The sequence below is a fragment of the Somniosus microcephalus genome, chromosome 5 (assembly GCF_052327205.1).
Source record: "Somniosus microcephalus isolate GS21.2 chromosome 5, FLI_Smic_1.0, whole genome shotgun sequence".
In the NCBI taxonomy this organism is placed as follows: Eukaryota; Metazoa; Chordata; class Chondrichthyes; order Squaliformes; family Somniosidae; genus Somniosus; species Somniosus microcephalus.
This window is the reverse complement of record NC_140991.1, coordinates 245018490-245035694: the sequence shown is the minus strand read 5'-3', so window position 1 is coordinate 245035694 and position 17205 is coordinate 245018490. Positions and strand designations below refer to the sequence as shown.

Genomic DNA, 17205 nt, shown 5'->3' with positions numbered 1-17205 from the left:
TAAAATTTTTTTTTTAATTCATTGATGGGATGTGGGTGTCGCTGGCTAGGCCTGCATTTAGTGCCCATCCCTAATTGCCCTTGAGAAGATGGTGGTGAGCCACCTTCCTGAACCGCTGCAGTCCATATGGTGTAGGTACACCCACAATGCTGTTAGGAAGGGAGTTCCAGGATTTTGGCCCAGCGACAGTGAAGGAACGGCGATACAGGTCCAAGTCAGGATGGTGTGTGGCTTGGAGGGGAACTTGTAGGTGGTGATGTTCCCATGCGTCTGCTGCCCTTGTCCTTCTAAGTGGTAGAGGTCGCGGGTTTGGAAGGTGCTGTTTAAGGAGCTTTGGCGAGTTGCTGCAGTGCATCTTTTAGATGGTACACACTGCAGCCACAGTGCACCGGTGGTGGAGGGAGTGAATGTTGAAGGTGGTGGATGGAGTGCCAATCAAGTGGGCTGCTTTATCCTGAATGGTGTCGAGCTTCTTGAGTTTTGTTGGAGCTGCACTCATCCAGGCAAGTGGAGAGTATTCCATCACACTCCTGACTTGTGCCTTGTAGATGGTGGAAAGGCTTTGGGGAGTCAGGAGGTGAGACACTCGCCGCAGAATTCCCAGCCTCTGGCCTGCTCTTGTAGCCACAGTATTTATATGGCTGGTCCAGTTCAGTTTCTGATCAATGGTAACCCCCAGGATGTTGATAGTGGGGGATTCAGCGATGGTAATGCCATTGAATGTCAAGGGGAGATGGTTAGAGTCTCGCTTGTTGGAGATGGTCATTGCCTGGCACTTGTGTGGTGCGAATGTTACTTGCCACTTGTCAACCCAAGACTGAATGTTGTCCAGGTCTTGCTGCATACGGACATGGACTGCGTCAGTATCTGACGAGTCTCGAATGGTGCTGAACAGTGTGCAATCAGCGAACATCCCCACTTCTGACCTTATGATGGAGGGAAGGTCATTGATGAAACAGCTGAAGATGGTTGGGCCTAGGACACTGCCCTGAGGAACTCCTGCAGTGATGTCATGTGATTGAGATGAATGACCTCCAACAACCACAGCCAACTTCCTTTGTGCTAGGTATGATTCCAACCAATGGAGAGTTTTCCCCTTGATTCCCATTGACTTCAGTTTTGCTAGGGCTCCTTGATGCCACACTCGATCAAATGCTGCCTGGATGTCAAGGGCAGTCACTCTCACCTCACCTCTTGAGTTCAGCTCTTTTGTCCATGTTTGGACCAAGGCTGTAATGAGGTCAGGAGCTGAGTGGCCCTGGCGGAACCGAAACTGGGCGTCAGTTAGCAGGTTATTGCTGAGTAAGTGCCGCTTGATAGCACTGTCGACGACACCTTCCATCAGTAGGCTCCTTAGTTATTTCAACACCATTTATGAAGTGTCATTTATTTTTCCTTCCCACATTGAAGACCTTACAGTTGTCTGCATTAAATTTAATCTCCCATTGCTATATCCAGTTATATAATTGATGAATCCAAATTCCCAGTAACAGATTCACTGTAAGGCCCTAGCACGTTCATCAACAGTGTCTCGGAGTACACGGATATGCCTGGCTAGCAAAGGATTAAATTCAGTTCCAATCTTCCAACATCAGATGTCATCTTTAAGTCAACTCAATGTCTAAAAAGATCCATCTATGGTCTCTTTCTTCCTCAAGGTGGATAGTCACTAGCTGATCATTCAATAACTGAAAAATGCAGATACTAGGACCACCTCACATGCAGCGCAACACACCATAAAATTTGAGTCTCTTGCCACCATCCCCCTGACCACAGTATGGACGTACATTATACTCCACTGCTGGGTCCACTAGTGAATGTGTGGAGCTTCAGCAGCAGCTGCAGATCCACAGAATGAGTACGAGAATAACACATCTCAAGAATGTAAATGAAAATATGATTTATAGAATGTATTTAAAGTTGAATAATGTAAGTTTAGACTGATATTTGAGAATTCTGTTAGATCAGTTTATGGGATTTAGGGAGTTTCAGAGCTTTACCCTCTTTGAAATTATGGGGTGAATTTTAACCCCCAAAAATGGATAGGTTGGGGGTCGGGTCAGATGTTAATATTTTTTTAAATCTCAAACCCGAATCCAACCCGCCCACTTCTGGGTTTAATGGAGGCGCAGGGCAAGGTGCGGGCAGCCAATCAGCTCCCAGGAAGCGTGTTGGCAATTTAAATATTTTAGTGAGGCTGGCAGCCTCTGATTTAACCTACTTTGCAGGTTTAACAGTGGGCAGCTGGGTTTCTCAGGCCACAAGTAACCCGGCAGCTGAAGGGAGGCATGGATAGCTTTAGGGAGAAGAAAAGTGCTTTTACAGCACTGCTTGTGTGCCAGGAGGAACAGGAGTGCTTTCCCTGGCCCTCCAAACTCACCCCACCCCCCACAATCAGAACCCCCCCACCTCCATACAAAGACCCCCAGTGTCAGGGGTCAGACCCCCCCCCCCCCACCACCACCCGGGATTGGACATGCTCCCAGTAGCAGCTGCAGACTCCTTAACTACAACTGTGGCCTGCTCCAGAGTCCTCCCTGCCCGACTGGATGCCAAGCCTATCAATCAGGCTGACTTCCGGGCGGGGAACCTGTCGAGGAGAAAAGTCGCAAGCTTGTGGAGTTAAAGCTCCACAGCATGTGGGGAAACCGGACTTCTGGGTTTCTCATCCGAAACTCTGCACCCCCGCTCCTATGCAACCTGCAGTATCTGGGTCTGTAACTCTGGTCACCTCCCTCATGAGATAGTTAGGTCTTAGTTGAAGTGCTGGCCTTGACTCAGTGGTCGCATTCTTGCCTTTGAGTTAGAAAGTTGTGGGTTCAAATCCCATTCCAGATACTTGAGCCCATAATCTAGGCTGACACTCCAGTGCAGTACTGAGGGAGTGCTGCATTGTTGGAGGTGCCATCTTTCAGATTTAGGCCCCGTCTGCCCCCTCAGGTGGATGTAAAAGATCCCATGATACTATTTAGCAGAAGAACATTGGTGCTCTCTGTGTTCTGGTCAATATTTATCACTTAACCAACATCACTAAAACAGTTTATCTGGTCACTGCTGTTTGTGGGACCTTGCTGTGCGCAAATTGACTGCCGCATTTCCTACATTACAATAGCAACTATATTTCAAAACTACTTCATTGGCTGTAAAGAGATTTGAGAAGCCCTAAGTTCTTTGGAAAGCACTATATAAATGCAAGTCTTTCTAATTGAAGGTGGATGAGTTCTATGTTCTGTGCAAGGTTAGATTTATGAACATATGTATGAGGGGTCTGGGGTGGGAACTTGGTGGGCCGGGGGAAGCACTCCTGCTCCTCCTGGCTCACAAACAGTGCTGTAAGGGCACTTGCACACTCCCCAAAGCTGTCCTCGCCTCCCTTCAGCTGCCATGTTACCCGAGGCCTGAGAAACCTGGCTGGCCACTGTTAGTTGCAGACTGAATGCTGATTGGAAACTTTTGTAAAACCTAAGAAAACATGAAACAATAAGCCATTCAACCCTGTACAAAATATCTTATCATGGATTCTACTCCACTACTTAATCTCCTGATATAAGGTTCTGTATAAATATTCCTGGATCCCCAAAGGTATTTAAATAAATTGCCAGAATATTTATTCATTTCCACATTTGCATTATATAACTCTGGCCAACTGTACTCTTGAGAGCATGCCCTACTCAATACAGAAGCATTATGTTCAGAGAGTATGTGATCATCTTGGTGTATAATTCCATTTAAATTCCTTTTAAGCATTTATTTACTGTTGATATTTAGGCTTCATTTAAGGCCGTTTGTTTTAATCCATGTATTTAATTGCACAGGATGAAGAGGAAATTCTATTCTTGGGAAGAATGCATGAATCTCAGGGAAGTTAAGGTACTGCATAATGTCTGTTTACTCCATTGTAATGCTGCTATCTCTGTTAATTAGTACCTGTAAGTCTTTATGAGGCTGCAACACTTAATCAGTATCTTTGGTTTGTTTTTTTTAATTAGCAAAACCATTGAAGGTGAGTGATGAACCTTAGTGTTTCAGTGAGGCCTGTAATAACTTAGGATTTTTATTAAGAGAAGACTTGCTTATCCACAAAAAAGCTATAGTTCTTCAATGTGGCAGTTATTCTGTCACTTTTGCATTGATACAAAGTGATTTTGTGTCCACATCATCATAAAGTGATAGACTACTGAGCACATTTATAGCCTTGAAATGCCTGACGCCACCCCCCCCCCCCCCCCAAGTCACCATCACACCGCAGTTTGGGTTCATGTAGCATGCAGTATACATTTAGTCAAACTTGTACACTATGTGGAACTTCAGTTTTTCTGTATTATTGCTAGTGGCACAGTAGTTAGTATTTTCAGTGTATTTAAGAAACCAACGCAATGATTTGTGTCATGAGAGGTAGTTCAGGCAGTAACTGGACAATCTGTTCTATAGGGTATACTGTAACTGAAAATAGCCCTACGAGAGTAAAAACTCTAAAAATCCATTTAAATATCTTGGATGTAGAGGGGCAGATATACTCAGATTTTTCAAAAGAACTGTAGTATTTTTGGGGACGCGGTACAATAGTGCAGCATACTACTGCTCCAATGCACTGTGTTGTGAAGTGGCAGGTCAGCTTTGGCTCAGTGGTAACACTCTCACCTCTGAGTCAGAAGGTTGTGGGTTCATGTCTCACTCCAGAGAGGGTGCTGCACTGCCGGAGGTGCCATCTTTCGGATGAGACGTTAAACTGAGGCCCTGCCTGCCCTCTGGTGGACGTAAAAGATCCCTTGGCACTATTCAAAGAAGATAGGGAGTCCTGGCCAATATTTATCCCTCAACCAAGAAAGGTTGCCCAAATGTTTTCATTAGTGAAATGGAGCGGTATAGTATCCAACCCTAGTTCTGCAATGTTCATCAATTACAGTGCTGGATTGTAGGTTAGCAAACATTTATTCTCCTTCATTCCTCTCCCCCACTCCTTCCCCACCTCAAAAGAAAACATTTCAAATCTCTGGAAAATGGCAGCTTCAGTATTTCTCTAGCATTACCAGTACCTCATCATTTATTTTGCTTTGAATCTTAGCTTAAAAGCATTACAACAAATTTGAACTTACCCTTGTCTATTACAAATTAAAAACAGTGGGGTCGAACTTGGTTTGCTCTGGTAATTGGGATGGCAGTAAGCATTGTGACTGCTTTGCAGCAGTGAGAGGCCTGTTCCATCGTGGTGGTTGGGCTACCAGTGCTGAACAGGTGCTCCGATGCAGCTCGCCATTCAGGGAGGGCGAGAACCTCTGCTCCTCTTGGCCCCACAAAAATTGAAGAAAAAAAAATTCAGCCATTTTTGTATTGGCCTGTGGAAATGATTAGTTTGAAAACGATTATATCACTATAAAAACATGAGCAAAATGTTGGAATTGTGAAAAGGATCCCAAAAAATAATTCTACAAACAAGATGAAAAACATCTGCAGCCAACCTGGCCAAATGCGGCCTGATAAAGGACGGCGCTGCGTATTCTTCATAAAAGTGGTAAAACAAGAAATAGCTCATTTAAAAATGCTTGGATCCAAAATACACTCTCTGACTAAAGTAAAAAGTTAACCCAAATGAACAAAGAATAACACCAGTGTTGCTCGGAAACCCATCAACGAAGACGCGAAAACTTCTCAAATCTTGCAGGCAGCCACAGAGCGAAGAAAGCACAGTGGGCAGAAACTGAGCAGTGCCACTGACTACGATGGCAATAACCCCTTCCACCCTGCTGAGGAAAATATCAGACTGCACCCCCCTCAGTTCACACAACAGAAGTACCAGTTCAAGACCTAGCCTCACAGGTGCGCCCAAATATTGGACTCCTGAACTACCTCTGCTCTAGCTGAGACAGAAATTGGAGACAGAATCCTCCCCACAGCTGAACTAGAAAATGGATCATATCACTCCCACCCAAGCCTCTCACAGAGGCAGAAATGGGAATTTGCCCCCCCACCCCCGAAGCGAAAGTTGAATACTGCTCCCCCACTAATGAGGCAGAATGTGGGTGCCAGAATGCCCTCCCTCTGTTTTCCCGCCATCTCCTATCCACCTCACCCCATTCCTAGTCCACCTCCCTGTCCTCATACCTCCCCTCTTCTATGCTGAGGCTGAAATCAGACTCCAAAATCCCCAACCTCAGAAGAAAAAATTGAACATTATTTTAATCCATCCCCCATTGATGGGATCCTTCCACAGCTGTGGCAGATAACCAACCATATCAAACACCCTCCCAACTGGTAGAAATCAGAACTCTGCCCCCTCCCCCTCCCCCAAAACAGAAATCATACAACGCCCCAACTGCTGAGGCAGAAATTGGATGCCATTAACACCCCTTTGCTCATTTCCATCTCCCCTCACTCTGTTTTCTCCCTTCTCCTTCCTCAGTCTCCTCTTCTGTCCACCCTCCCATCTCCTCCCTGTTTCCTCCCTTGTCCCCTCTCTCCACTTCTTTCTCCCTCCCCTTCCCTCCCTGTCCCCATCTCCCCTTCCTGCCCCTCCATCTCACCCCTTCCTATCCCTCTGCCCCTCTTCTCTCCACTCCCTTGATCCTTGACATGAATCTTGTCATTCATGTGAAAATGACTTATGTAATAATACTGGGCGACTTGCTGGTGGCGCTGTCCAGGGAGAGTATAAATACTCTGGCATGGGCCCAGCTTGTGCAGGACATTCTTTAACAGGAACTAGTGAAGGACACAACTAGATCTCCATGTCGAAAAACAGTTGATTAAAGCCTTGTTTAATACTCGGACCAAGTGCCTAGTAGTTTTCTTACATCAATCCTCACACCCCTTCCTGACACACTCCTCTCCCTCATCCTTCCTTCCTCCTCTCCCTCACCCTCTCCTCTCCACCACCCTCTCCTCTCCCCTGCCTGTCTTTTAATAACTAAAGCCTCTAATCACTGATATCATCTTACTGAATTACTTCTGCATTCTTTCCATGGCCTAGATATCCTTCCTAACAGCAGCAAACATTTGTAAAGACTTTCGATTGCTTTTTTGATTTTGACATTTCTGCCCCTATGTATAAAACCAATGAGTTTTTTTTTAATAGCTTTATCATCTAATCCTCCCACTTTTAAAGATGTCCATACCTATTTGGGAGAGGAATGCTCCTTTGTCTTACCCATTTTTTGTATATCCAGAGAGAATCTTCTACTTGCCTATAATGCCCAACAAATGCAGGCCTGCTTCCTGAAGATTCTCTGTGAGCACCCAAAACTGAGTTTTAGATACATCAACAAAACAAGGGTACAAGGTCAAAACTTGAAAAGCCCCTGGCTTGGAGGTTTCTTGTCACACCAGTCTTATTATTGCTCTATCAAAACCCCTCATAATTTTGTATACCTCTATTAGGTCTCCCTTTAACCTTCTCTGCTCTAAGGAGAACAATCCCAGCTTCTCCTCCACATAACTGAAGTCCCTCTACCCTGGTATCATCATGGTAAACCTCCTCTATACCTTCTCCAAGGCTTTGGCATCCTTCCTAACGTATGGTGCCCAGAATTGTACACAGTACTCCAGCTGAGGCCTAACCAGAGATTTGTAAAGGGTTAGCATGACTTCCTTGCTTTGTATTCAACGCCCCTATTTACAAAGCCAAGTATCCTATATGTATTCTTAACCGCCATATCAACTTGCCCTGCTACCTTCAAAGATTTGTGAATATGCGCCCCAGGTCCTTCTGCTCTTTCACCCGACTCAAAACAGTACCATTTAGATTATACTGCCTCTCCATGTTGTTCCTCACAAATTGCATTACTTCACATTTATCCGCATTAAATTTCATCTGCCATATGTCCATCCATTTCTCCAGCCTGTAAATGTCCTCCAGAAGTCTGCTACTATCCTCCTATTTACTACGTTATCAAGCTTTGCATCATCTGCAAACTTCTAAATTGTACGCCCAATTCCAGGTATATATAACAAGAAAAGTAATGGTCCTAATACCGATCCCTGGGGGACCTCACTGCATACTTTTCTCCAGTAAGAAAATCATCCGTTCATCACGACTCTCTGCCTCCCATTCCTTAGCCAATTACGTACCCAAGTTACCACCGTTCTTTAATCCCATGTGCTCCTATTTTGCGAATAGTTTTGTTATGTGGTACTTTCAACTTGCCCTTTCAAATGCCTTTTGAAAGTCCATATATACAACATCTACTGCACTACCCTCATCAACCTCTCTGTTACTTCATCAAAAAACTCAATCAGGTTAGTCAGACACGATTTGCCTTTAACAAATCTGTACTGGCTGTCCCTTTAATAACCCATGCCTTCTCCAAGTGAGAATTAATTTTGTCCTTGACAGTTTTCCCACCAGTGGCGTTGGACTGACTGGCCTGTAGTTACCAGGTTTATCTCTCTCCCCTTTTTTGAATCTGTGTGTAACATTTACAATTTTCCAGCCCTCTAGCATTACTCCAATATCCAAGGAGGAATGAAAAATTGGTCAGAGGTTCTACTGTCTCCACCCTTGCTTCCCTCAGCAACCTAGGATGCATCCCATCTGGAGCGGGTGACTTATTGGGGGAAAAATTAAGTCGCGCCCCCTTTGGGGTGCTAACTTCGTTTAGCGCCCCGAAAAAATTAGTGTCCCCGCGGCCGAAATTCATCGCTAACATCCCAAGAGGGAAGCGGGGCTCTATGGTGGTGGATCGGGGCCGGCCACTAGAGGATCTGGGCCGGCCTCATCATCATCGTTGGGTGGGGTGGGGGGGAGGCCTAGGAATGCGACTGAATGCTTCGTTGGGGGCGGGGGTTTCCGATTGCGGGGGGTGGGTATGGTCGGGACACTGTGTCCCGGAAGGTAGGTATAAATCCACTTACTTCCTGGATGCAGCAGTCCCCACCTTTGTTTAACTGCCGGGTTTCACAAATCCGTCCACAGGCAGTTAAATTAAAAATGGAGGAACATAGGAACAGGTGTAGGCCATTCAGCCCCTCGAGCCTGTTCCGCCATTCAGTGAGATCATGGCTGATTTGCGACCTACCTAACTCCTTATACCCACCTTTGGCCCATATCCCTTAATACCTTTGGTGAACAAAAAGTTAATCAATCTCCGATTTAAAATTAACAATTGATCTAGCATTAATTGCCATTTGTGGAAGAGAGTTCCAAGCTTCGACCACCCTTTGTGTGTAGAAGTGTTTCCTAATTACATTCCTGAAAGGTCTGGCTCCAATTTTTAGACTATGCCCCCCTAGTCCTAGAAGCCCCAACCAGCGGTAATAGTTTCTCTCTATCTACCCTATCTGTTCCCTTTAATATCTTGAAAACTTCAATCAGGGGAAAATAGAGGCTTCCAGCCTCATTACAATATTTAAATTGAGGTAATGCTCTCTGGGAGCAGGTTGGTCGCCCGCAACCCATCCCGCCTCCGGCAAAACCGGAAGTGGACGGATTGGAGGCAGGATCGGGTCGGGAGTCCCATTTTTAACAATTTAACTACCCCCATGCTCCAAACCCACCTTTTTTTTTTTAATTGGAAAATTCCGGCCAGTGTTTTGGGGTTCCCACATGGCACAGGTTGTGCATACAATGAGCCTCATCTATCCTGCCATGTTAACTAAGTTGTTTAAAGCTGTTTGTTTAGTTTTAAGGCTAGTTAACTGTTTAGCTAACACTAACAACTAAAAAAAAAACACTAAAAATATTAATCAATAAACTAAATACTTAGACTAACTTACTCCCACCGCTCCTCCTTGTGTTGTGACGTCACTTTTTGATTTGTTTTTCTGTCTGTTTGAGACTTACCGCTCCTACGATCTCTCGCCCTTCTTATGTAGCCACTCAAACCTCTCGCGATGCTCATAGAGCTGGTTGTTGTAAGAATATATGTGGAAACTGACCCAATTCCTACAGATATTGTCACCAAAGGTAATTGTGCAGGAAATTGGATAGCTGTGCTACTCTTGCCTGAAAATTATTTCTATGCCACTGTAAAGGGCAACTTGTAAACAAGAAACAGGAGAGAACCTTGAGGTATGCTGCAGGCAATGTGCTGGCGATGTTGGAGTAGCATAGAATCATAGAATGATACAGCATGGAAGGAGGCCATTCGGTCCTTATGCCTCTTTGAAAGAGCTATCCAATTAGTCCCATTCCCCTGCTCTTTTCCCATAGCCCTGCAAATTTTTCCCCTTCAAGTATTTATCCGGTTCCCTTTTGAAAGCTCTTATTGAATCTGCTTCCACCACCCTTTCAGGCAATGCATTCCAGAGCATAACAACTCGCTGCGTTAAAAAAATTCTCTTCATCTCATCTCTGGTTGTTTTGCCAATTACCTTAACTCTGTGACCTCTGGTTACTGTAACTTCTGCCACTAGAAATAGTTTGTCCTACCAAAACCCTTCATGATTCTGAACAAGATTGGGCAGTCCCATGAAGGTGGAGGGGGATGGAGTAGTCAGCTGCATTGAACGCCGTGCACAAGTTGACAAGAAGAAGGAATAATGTGCCACAGTCACAGAGAATGTCATTGGTCTCTTTAAATTGGTTGGCCTTGGTGTTGTCGGCAGGGCAGAAAACTGAATGAGGGAATTTCAAAAGATAATTTTGGTACAGATGGTTATGGAGCTGGTGGAAACACTGGCCTAGAAATTGGAATAGGCCACAAACCTGCCAGAGCCATCGCGGGCTGAAGTTCAGGGCCACATGAAATAATAGCGCAGGCAGCTTTGGTGTGGCTTGCCAATTTAAATTAGGGCAGCGCAAAACAATGAATGCAACACTGGTTTTCCGGTGGTAGTCTCAGCAGGAGGCCCAGTGTAGTGTGGCGTAGCATCCCTGGAGCAAGAGCAGCGTTGTCTTAAAGTTAGCCTGTCATTTTAGAAAGCAGTGTTGGTTCCTAAAAGAGGAACTGACTTCTAAAATGAAATAAATAAAAATAATTTTAAAATAGGCAGTTTTTAGCCCTTAGAACTCAACTGCCTTCTGAAAATTTTTTTTAAAAATAATTCCAAAATGGCAGTCTTCAGCTCTTAAAGCTGAACTGCCTTCCACACGTTAAAAAAATAGTAAAAGTGCTTCAGCACTAAGACAAATGGATCAACAAGCCAGGGAAGAGGCACCCAGGGTCTCGCACGCAACACTCGCAGCATTGACCCCCTGCACAAAGCTGAAGAGAGGTCCTCTACCCACAGGGACCAGGAGCCCTCCAGAAAGAAAGATGTGGAAATAGTTCACCGAGGCTGCCACTGCCAGCAGTGTTACCCTCATGACCTGGCTCCAGTGCCCAAAGAAGCTTCATGGCCTCAGACCAGGGGTCAAGGTCAGTGAATGCATCTTCAAAAGCCATCTCCCAAAAACTGCACCACTAGCCTCATGCACTGCTTATTGCATAACCCCCCCCCCCCTCCCGCAATCACTCACCTACCAACAATCTGTACCAAATACGAGGCACACCTCACATTCCTAGCTTCACCTCACCCCCTTGGAGGAGACGGTGCTGGCCATTCTTGGCAGGGGCATGGCTGAGCCCTTGGCCAGTGGCGGGACTGAAATAATACAAAATGCCGGTATCCTCATACATTATCCTCCTCCTCACATCCTACTCCCCCCACCCCCCCCCATCCTACAATCTCTTCTGATTTACAAGCTGCACATTGTGTAAGCATGCACCTCTTGCTTTACCCCGCTCCCCTCACCACATCCCTACCCTTGTGCCTTCCTCATTTCAGACACCCAAGAAACCCATACTGCCCGGGCAGTGGTTGACCAAGAAGAAGGTGAAGAAGAACAAGAAACAATGTCACTCGATTTCACACTCCCAGCCACCAGCTCCTTGAGGTCGTCCTGCAAGGCCATCTGCAATGGCCTCCAATGAAAGTCAAGTGTAAATCAAGTGATGCAATAAATCGACTATTTAAAACTTACCACCGGACTCGCAAACTTTTATTTTAGTGTGTTGACCTCAGATCAGTGTGGTCCACTGAAATTACCCGATCCTACAGCAGCCTTCCACCAGCCATGCTGCAACCACTGGGGTAGCACTGTGTACCATCACTAGGATAGGCACAGCACATGCAAGACAGTCACTAAGGGAATGCACAAGGGTGATTAGTTGATTTCATGCTGTCATTTTGGATGGGAAATCATCATCAAATCATAGAAATTTACAGCACAGAAGGAGGCCATTTTGCCCATCATGTCTGCGCCAGTCGAAAAAGAGCTATCCAGCTTAATCCCACTTTCCAGCTCTTGGTCCGTAGCCTTGCAGTTTACGGCATCTCAAGTGCATATCCAAGTACTTTTTAAATGTGATGAGGGTTTCTGGCGCTACCACCCTTTCAGACAGTGAGTTCCAGACTCCCACCACCCTCTGGGTGAAAAAAATTCTCGTCAAGTCCCCTCTAATCCTTCTACCAATTACTTTAAATCTATGCCCCCTGGTTATTGACTTCTCTGCTAAGGGAAATAGGTCCTTCCTATCCACTCTATCTAGGCCCCTCATAATTTTATACACCTCAATTAAGTCTCCCCTTAGCCTCTTCTGTCTAAAGAAAACAACCCCAGCCTATCCAACCTTTACTAAAATTCTCCAGTCCTGGCAACATCTTCGTAAATCTCCTCCATACCCTCTCTAGTGCAATCACATCTTTACTGTAATGTGGTGACCAGAACTGTATAAATACTCTAGCTATGGCCTAACTAGTGTTTTATACAGTTCTAGCATAACCTCTCTGCTCTTATATTATGTGCCTCAGCTAATAAAGGAAAGTATCCCGTATGCCTTCTTAACTACCTTATCTACCTGTCCTGCTACCTTCAGGGATCTGTGGACTTGCACTCCAATGTCCCTCTATTCCTCTATGTTTCTCAGTATCCTACCATTTTTGTGTATTCCCTTGCCTTGTTAGCCCTCCCCAAATGTATTACCTCACACTTTTCTGGATTGAATTCCATTTGCCACTTTTCTGCCCACCTGACCAGTCCATTGATATATTCTTAAGTTTACAGCTATCTTCCTCACTATCAACCACAAGGCCAATTTTTGTATCATCTGCAAACTTCTTGCCCCCTACATTGAAGTCTAAATCATTGATATATACCACAAAAAACAAGGGACCTAGTACTTTTTTTAAAAATGTATTCGTTTTATGGGATGTGGGCCTTGCTGGCAAGGCCAGCATTTATTGCCCATCCCTAATTGCCCTCGAGAAGGTGGTGGTGAGCCGCTTTCTTGAACCACTGCAGTCCGTGCTGTTAGGTAGGGAGTTCCAGGATTTTGAACCAGTGACGATGAAGTACTGAGCCCTGTTAAACCCCACTGGAAACAGCCTTCCAGTCACAAAAGCACCTGTTGACTATTACCCTTTGCTTCCTGTCACTGAGCCAATTTTGGATCCAACTTGCCACTTTCCCTTGGATCCCATGGGCTTTTACTTTTTTGACCAACCTGCCATGTGGGACCTTGTCAAAGGCCATGCTAAAATCCATGTAGACTACACCAAATGCACTACCCTCATCGACCCTCCTCATTACCTCCTCAAAAAATTCAATCAAGTTAGTTAGACACGACCTTCCCTTAACAAATCCATGCTGACTGTCCTTGATTAATCCGTGACTTTTTAAATGATGATTTAGACTGTCCCTCAGGATTTTTTCTAATAATTTGCCCACCACCGAGGTTAGGCTGACTGGCCTGTAATTACTCAGCCTATCCCTTTCTCCGTTTTTAAGCAATGGCACAATGTTAACAGTCCTCCAGTCCTCTGGCACCACACCTGCAGCCAGAGCGGATTGGATAATGGTGGCCAGAGCCTCTGCCATTTCCTCCCTTGCCTCTCTTAACAGCCTGGGATACATTCCATCCGGGCCTGGTGATTTATCTACTTTCAAAAATGCTAAACCTCTATGTTTATCCCATCTAATATTGCACATGCCTCCTCCTTAACTACAATGTCTGCATTGTTCCTCTCTTCTGTGAAGACAGACGCAAAGTATTCCTTAAGAACCATACCCAAGTCTTCCACTTCTTCTACCTTTTTTGTCTCTAATGGGTCCTACTCGTTCCTCAGTTATTCTCTTGCTCTTTATGTATTTATAAAACATCTTTGGGTTTTCCTTGATCTTACTTGGCAATATTTTTTCACGCCCTCTGTTTGCTTTCCTTTTTAATTTCACCTCTGCACTTTCTATACTCTTCTAGGCTTTCTGTAGTATTGAGCTCTCAGTACCTGACAAAAGCTTCCCTTTTTCTCCTTATCCTACCCTGTATGCTGCTTGATATCCAGGGGCTCTAGATTTGGGAGTCCTACCCTTTTACTTTGTGGGAACATATTTGTTCTGGAACCTGCCTATCTCTTACTTGAATGCCTCCCATTGCTCTGACACCTTCAAGTAGCTGTTTCCAGTCCAATTTTGCTAAATCACATCTCAGCTTAGTAAAATTGGCCTTTCCCCAATCGAGAACTTTTACACCTGGTCTATCGTTGTCCTTTTCCATAACTATGCTAAATCTAACTGAATTATGATTACTACCACCAAGATGCTCTCCCACTGATACCTCTTCCACCTGCCCAGCTTCATTCCCTAAACCTAAGTCCAGAACCGCCCCCTCTGCTGTTGGGCTTGTTGTGTACTGGCTTAAAAAAAAAGTGCTCCTGAATGCCTTTTAAGAATCCTACGCCCTCTATTCCTTTTACACTGATACTATCCCAGTTAATAATAGAGTAGTTGAAATCCCCTACTATTACTGCCGTTTTGTTTTTGCACTTCTTAGAAACTTGCCTGCATATTTGCACTTCACAGAATCACAGAAACCCCACAGTGCAGATAGAGGCCATTTCGGCCCATCGAGCCTGCACCGACACATATCCCACCCGATCCCCGTAACCCCTACACATATCCCACCCTATCCCCGTAACCCCACGTATTTAATCCCCCTAACACTAAGGGTCAATTTATCATAGCCAATCAACCTAACCTGCACATCTTTGGACTGTGGGAGGAAACCGGAGCACCCGGAGGAAACCCACGCAAACACGGGGAGAATGTGCAAACTCCACACAGACAGTCGCCCGAGGCCGGATTCGAACCCGGGTCCCTGGCGCTGTGAGGCAACAGTGCTAACCACTATGCCACCGTGCTGTCTATCTCCCTCTGACTGTTTCGAGGGGTCTGTAGTACACTCCCAGCATTGTGATTGCCCCTTTTTTGTTCTTCAGTTCAACCTATATGGCCTCATTTGATGATCCTTCTAACATATCATCCCTCCTCAGCTGTAATTGTTTCCTGCCAAACTCCTCCGTTGTCAATTTTCTAGCCTTTGCTTCCTCTGTCTTCCAAATTCACTTACTAATTTACTGCCTTCCATTTCCAGCTTTGCTTCTCTCCCTACTAAATCTATGCTCAGATGTCCATTCCCCTGCCAAGCTCGTTTAAACCCTTCCCAACAGCACTAGCAACACCCCCCCCCCCCACCCCCCCACCCCCCCCCCCCCCCCAGGTGAGGATATCGGTCCTGGCCCTGTTGAGGTGCAACCTGTGATGAAATATGTCATTCATCAGACTCTGTATTTAACTACATATATTGTATTGCCTGCTCCTGTGTTTTTACCTTGTATTGTATATAGTGCACCGCCCCCTTTCTCCCCATTGGGTGTGTCGGCTCCGCCCATACCTGGCCCTACTTAAGACAAGCCCAGGCTTGTCTTGCAGCAGAACAGCAGAATGCTAGGTGAAGACACAGGCATCTTTCTTTGCTAATAAAAGCCTTGTTTTATCCAGTTAACTTTGAGCCTTGAAGTTATTGAGGCGCATCACAACCCATCCGGCTTGTACTGGTCTGACCTCCCCCAGAACCAATCCCAATGCCTCAGGAATTTCAAGCTTTCCCTCCTGCACCATCTCTCCAACCACGCATTCATCTGCTCTATCCTTCTATTTCTGTACACACTCACACATGACAGCGGGAGTAATCCGGAGATTACTATCATCGAGGTCCTGCTTACTAATATTTTTCCTAGCTCCCTAAATTCTGCCTGCAGGACCGCATCCCTCTTTCTACCTATGTCATTTGTACTGATATGGACCACGACCTCTGACTGTTCACCCTCTCCCCTCAGAATGTCATCCTTGACCCTAGCACCAGGGAGGCCACATACCATCCTGGAGTCATGTCTGTGGCCGCAGAAAAGCCTGTCTGTTCCCCAAACTATTGAATCCCCTATCACTATTGCATTATTGACCTTCCACCTTCCCACCACCCCCACCACCACCGTACAGCTGAGCCATCCATGGTGCCGTGGTCTCTAGAGGAAGTCTCTGGTCTCTGCCTGCACTCCATATCCCTAGAGGAACCATCACCCTCACCTGTATTTAAATACCAGTTAGAGAGCGAAATGCACTCAGGGGACTCCTGCACTACCTGCCTGGTCCTCCTTGTCTGTCTGGTGGTCACCCATTCCCTATCTGCTTGTGGACTCTTAAGCTGCAGGGTGACCACCTCCTGAAATGTGTTATTCTTGTAGCTCTCAGCCTTGCAGATGCACTGCAGTGATGCCAGCCACTGCTCAAGCTCTGAAATCTGGAGCTCGAGCTCCTGCAGCTGACGACACTTCCTGCACATGTGGTTGTTCAGCACACAAGCATCCAGGATTTCCCACATGGCACAGGATCTGCATTCGATGGGTCTGAGGTGCCCTACCATGCCTCTATTTTTAGACTACTAACTAAACTTCTTAGCTAACCCACTGACCTAATGTAGAGAGAAAAAGACAAAGGTAATACCAACCAATCGCCTACCTGCTGTCCTGTGACATCACTCCTTGTTTTTTTTGGGGGGGAGGTGTTTTGGTTTCACCAAATATATCCTGCCTCCTCCGCTGCTGCCGGTTCCTGCTCAGGTCCGCACTCAGTCCTGGGCCTTCTCCACCACTCCCTTTATGCTGCTGCCGCCTCCGCTGCTCAGCTCCCGCTGAGGTCCACGCTCTGTCTGGCTAGATGGATTGGAAAGTTTGCTTTGTGGTGGCTTTTATTTCAGAATTGTGGCCAAGAGGATGCTGTGAGAGTCAGTAATAGAGGGAAGGTGAGGTGTGGGACAAATGTTGAAAGGGGAATTGGGGTTGTGGTCACTGGGACCGCAGATGGATGATTCCATCCCAGATATCCCTGCCAGAAAGGGGCTGCCTGTGTTGCATCCTTACTTCTGCATCTTCCTTTTTCCTCTGCAAGCGAATGCT

The 17205-nt window shown here is 45.8% G+C and overlaps 1 protein-coding gene across 7 annotated transcripts in view; it reads left to right on the top strand.

Annotated features, from left to right (window-relative positions):
• The window catches only part of mak (male germ cell-associated kinase), a 374380-nt gene that overhangs the window by 55878 nt on the left and 301297 nt on the right, over window positions 1–17205 (top strand). For 6 of the 7 annotated variants that reach the window (XM_085988792.1, XM_085988791.1, XM_085988790.1 and 3 more), the window contains exon 3: window positions 3816–3870. The exons of the other annotated variant lie outside the window; for it this stretch is intronic. In XM_085988792.1, the coding sequence (XP_085844918.1) occupies window positions 3816–3870 (55 nt within the window). The remainder of the gene's footprint in view (window positions 1–3815; window positions 3871–17205) is intronic. 7 annotated transcript variants of the gene reach the window in all.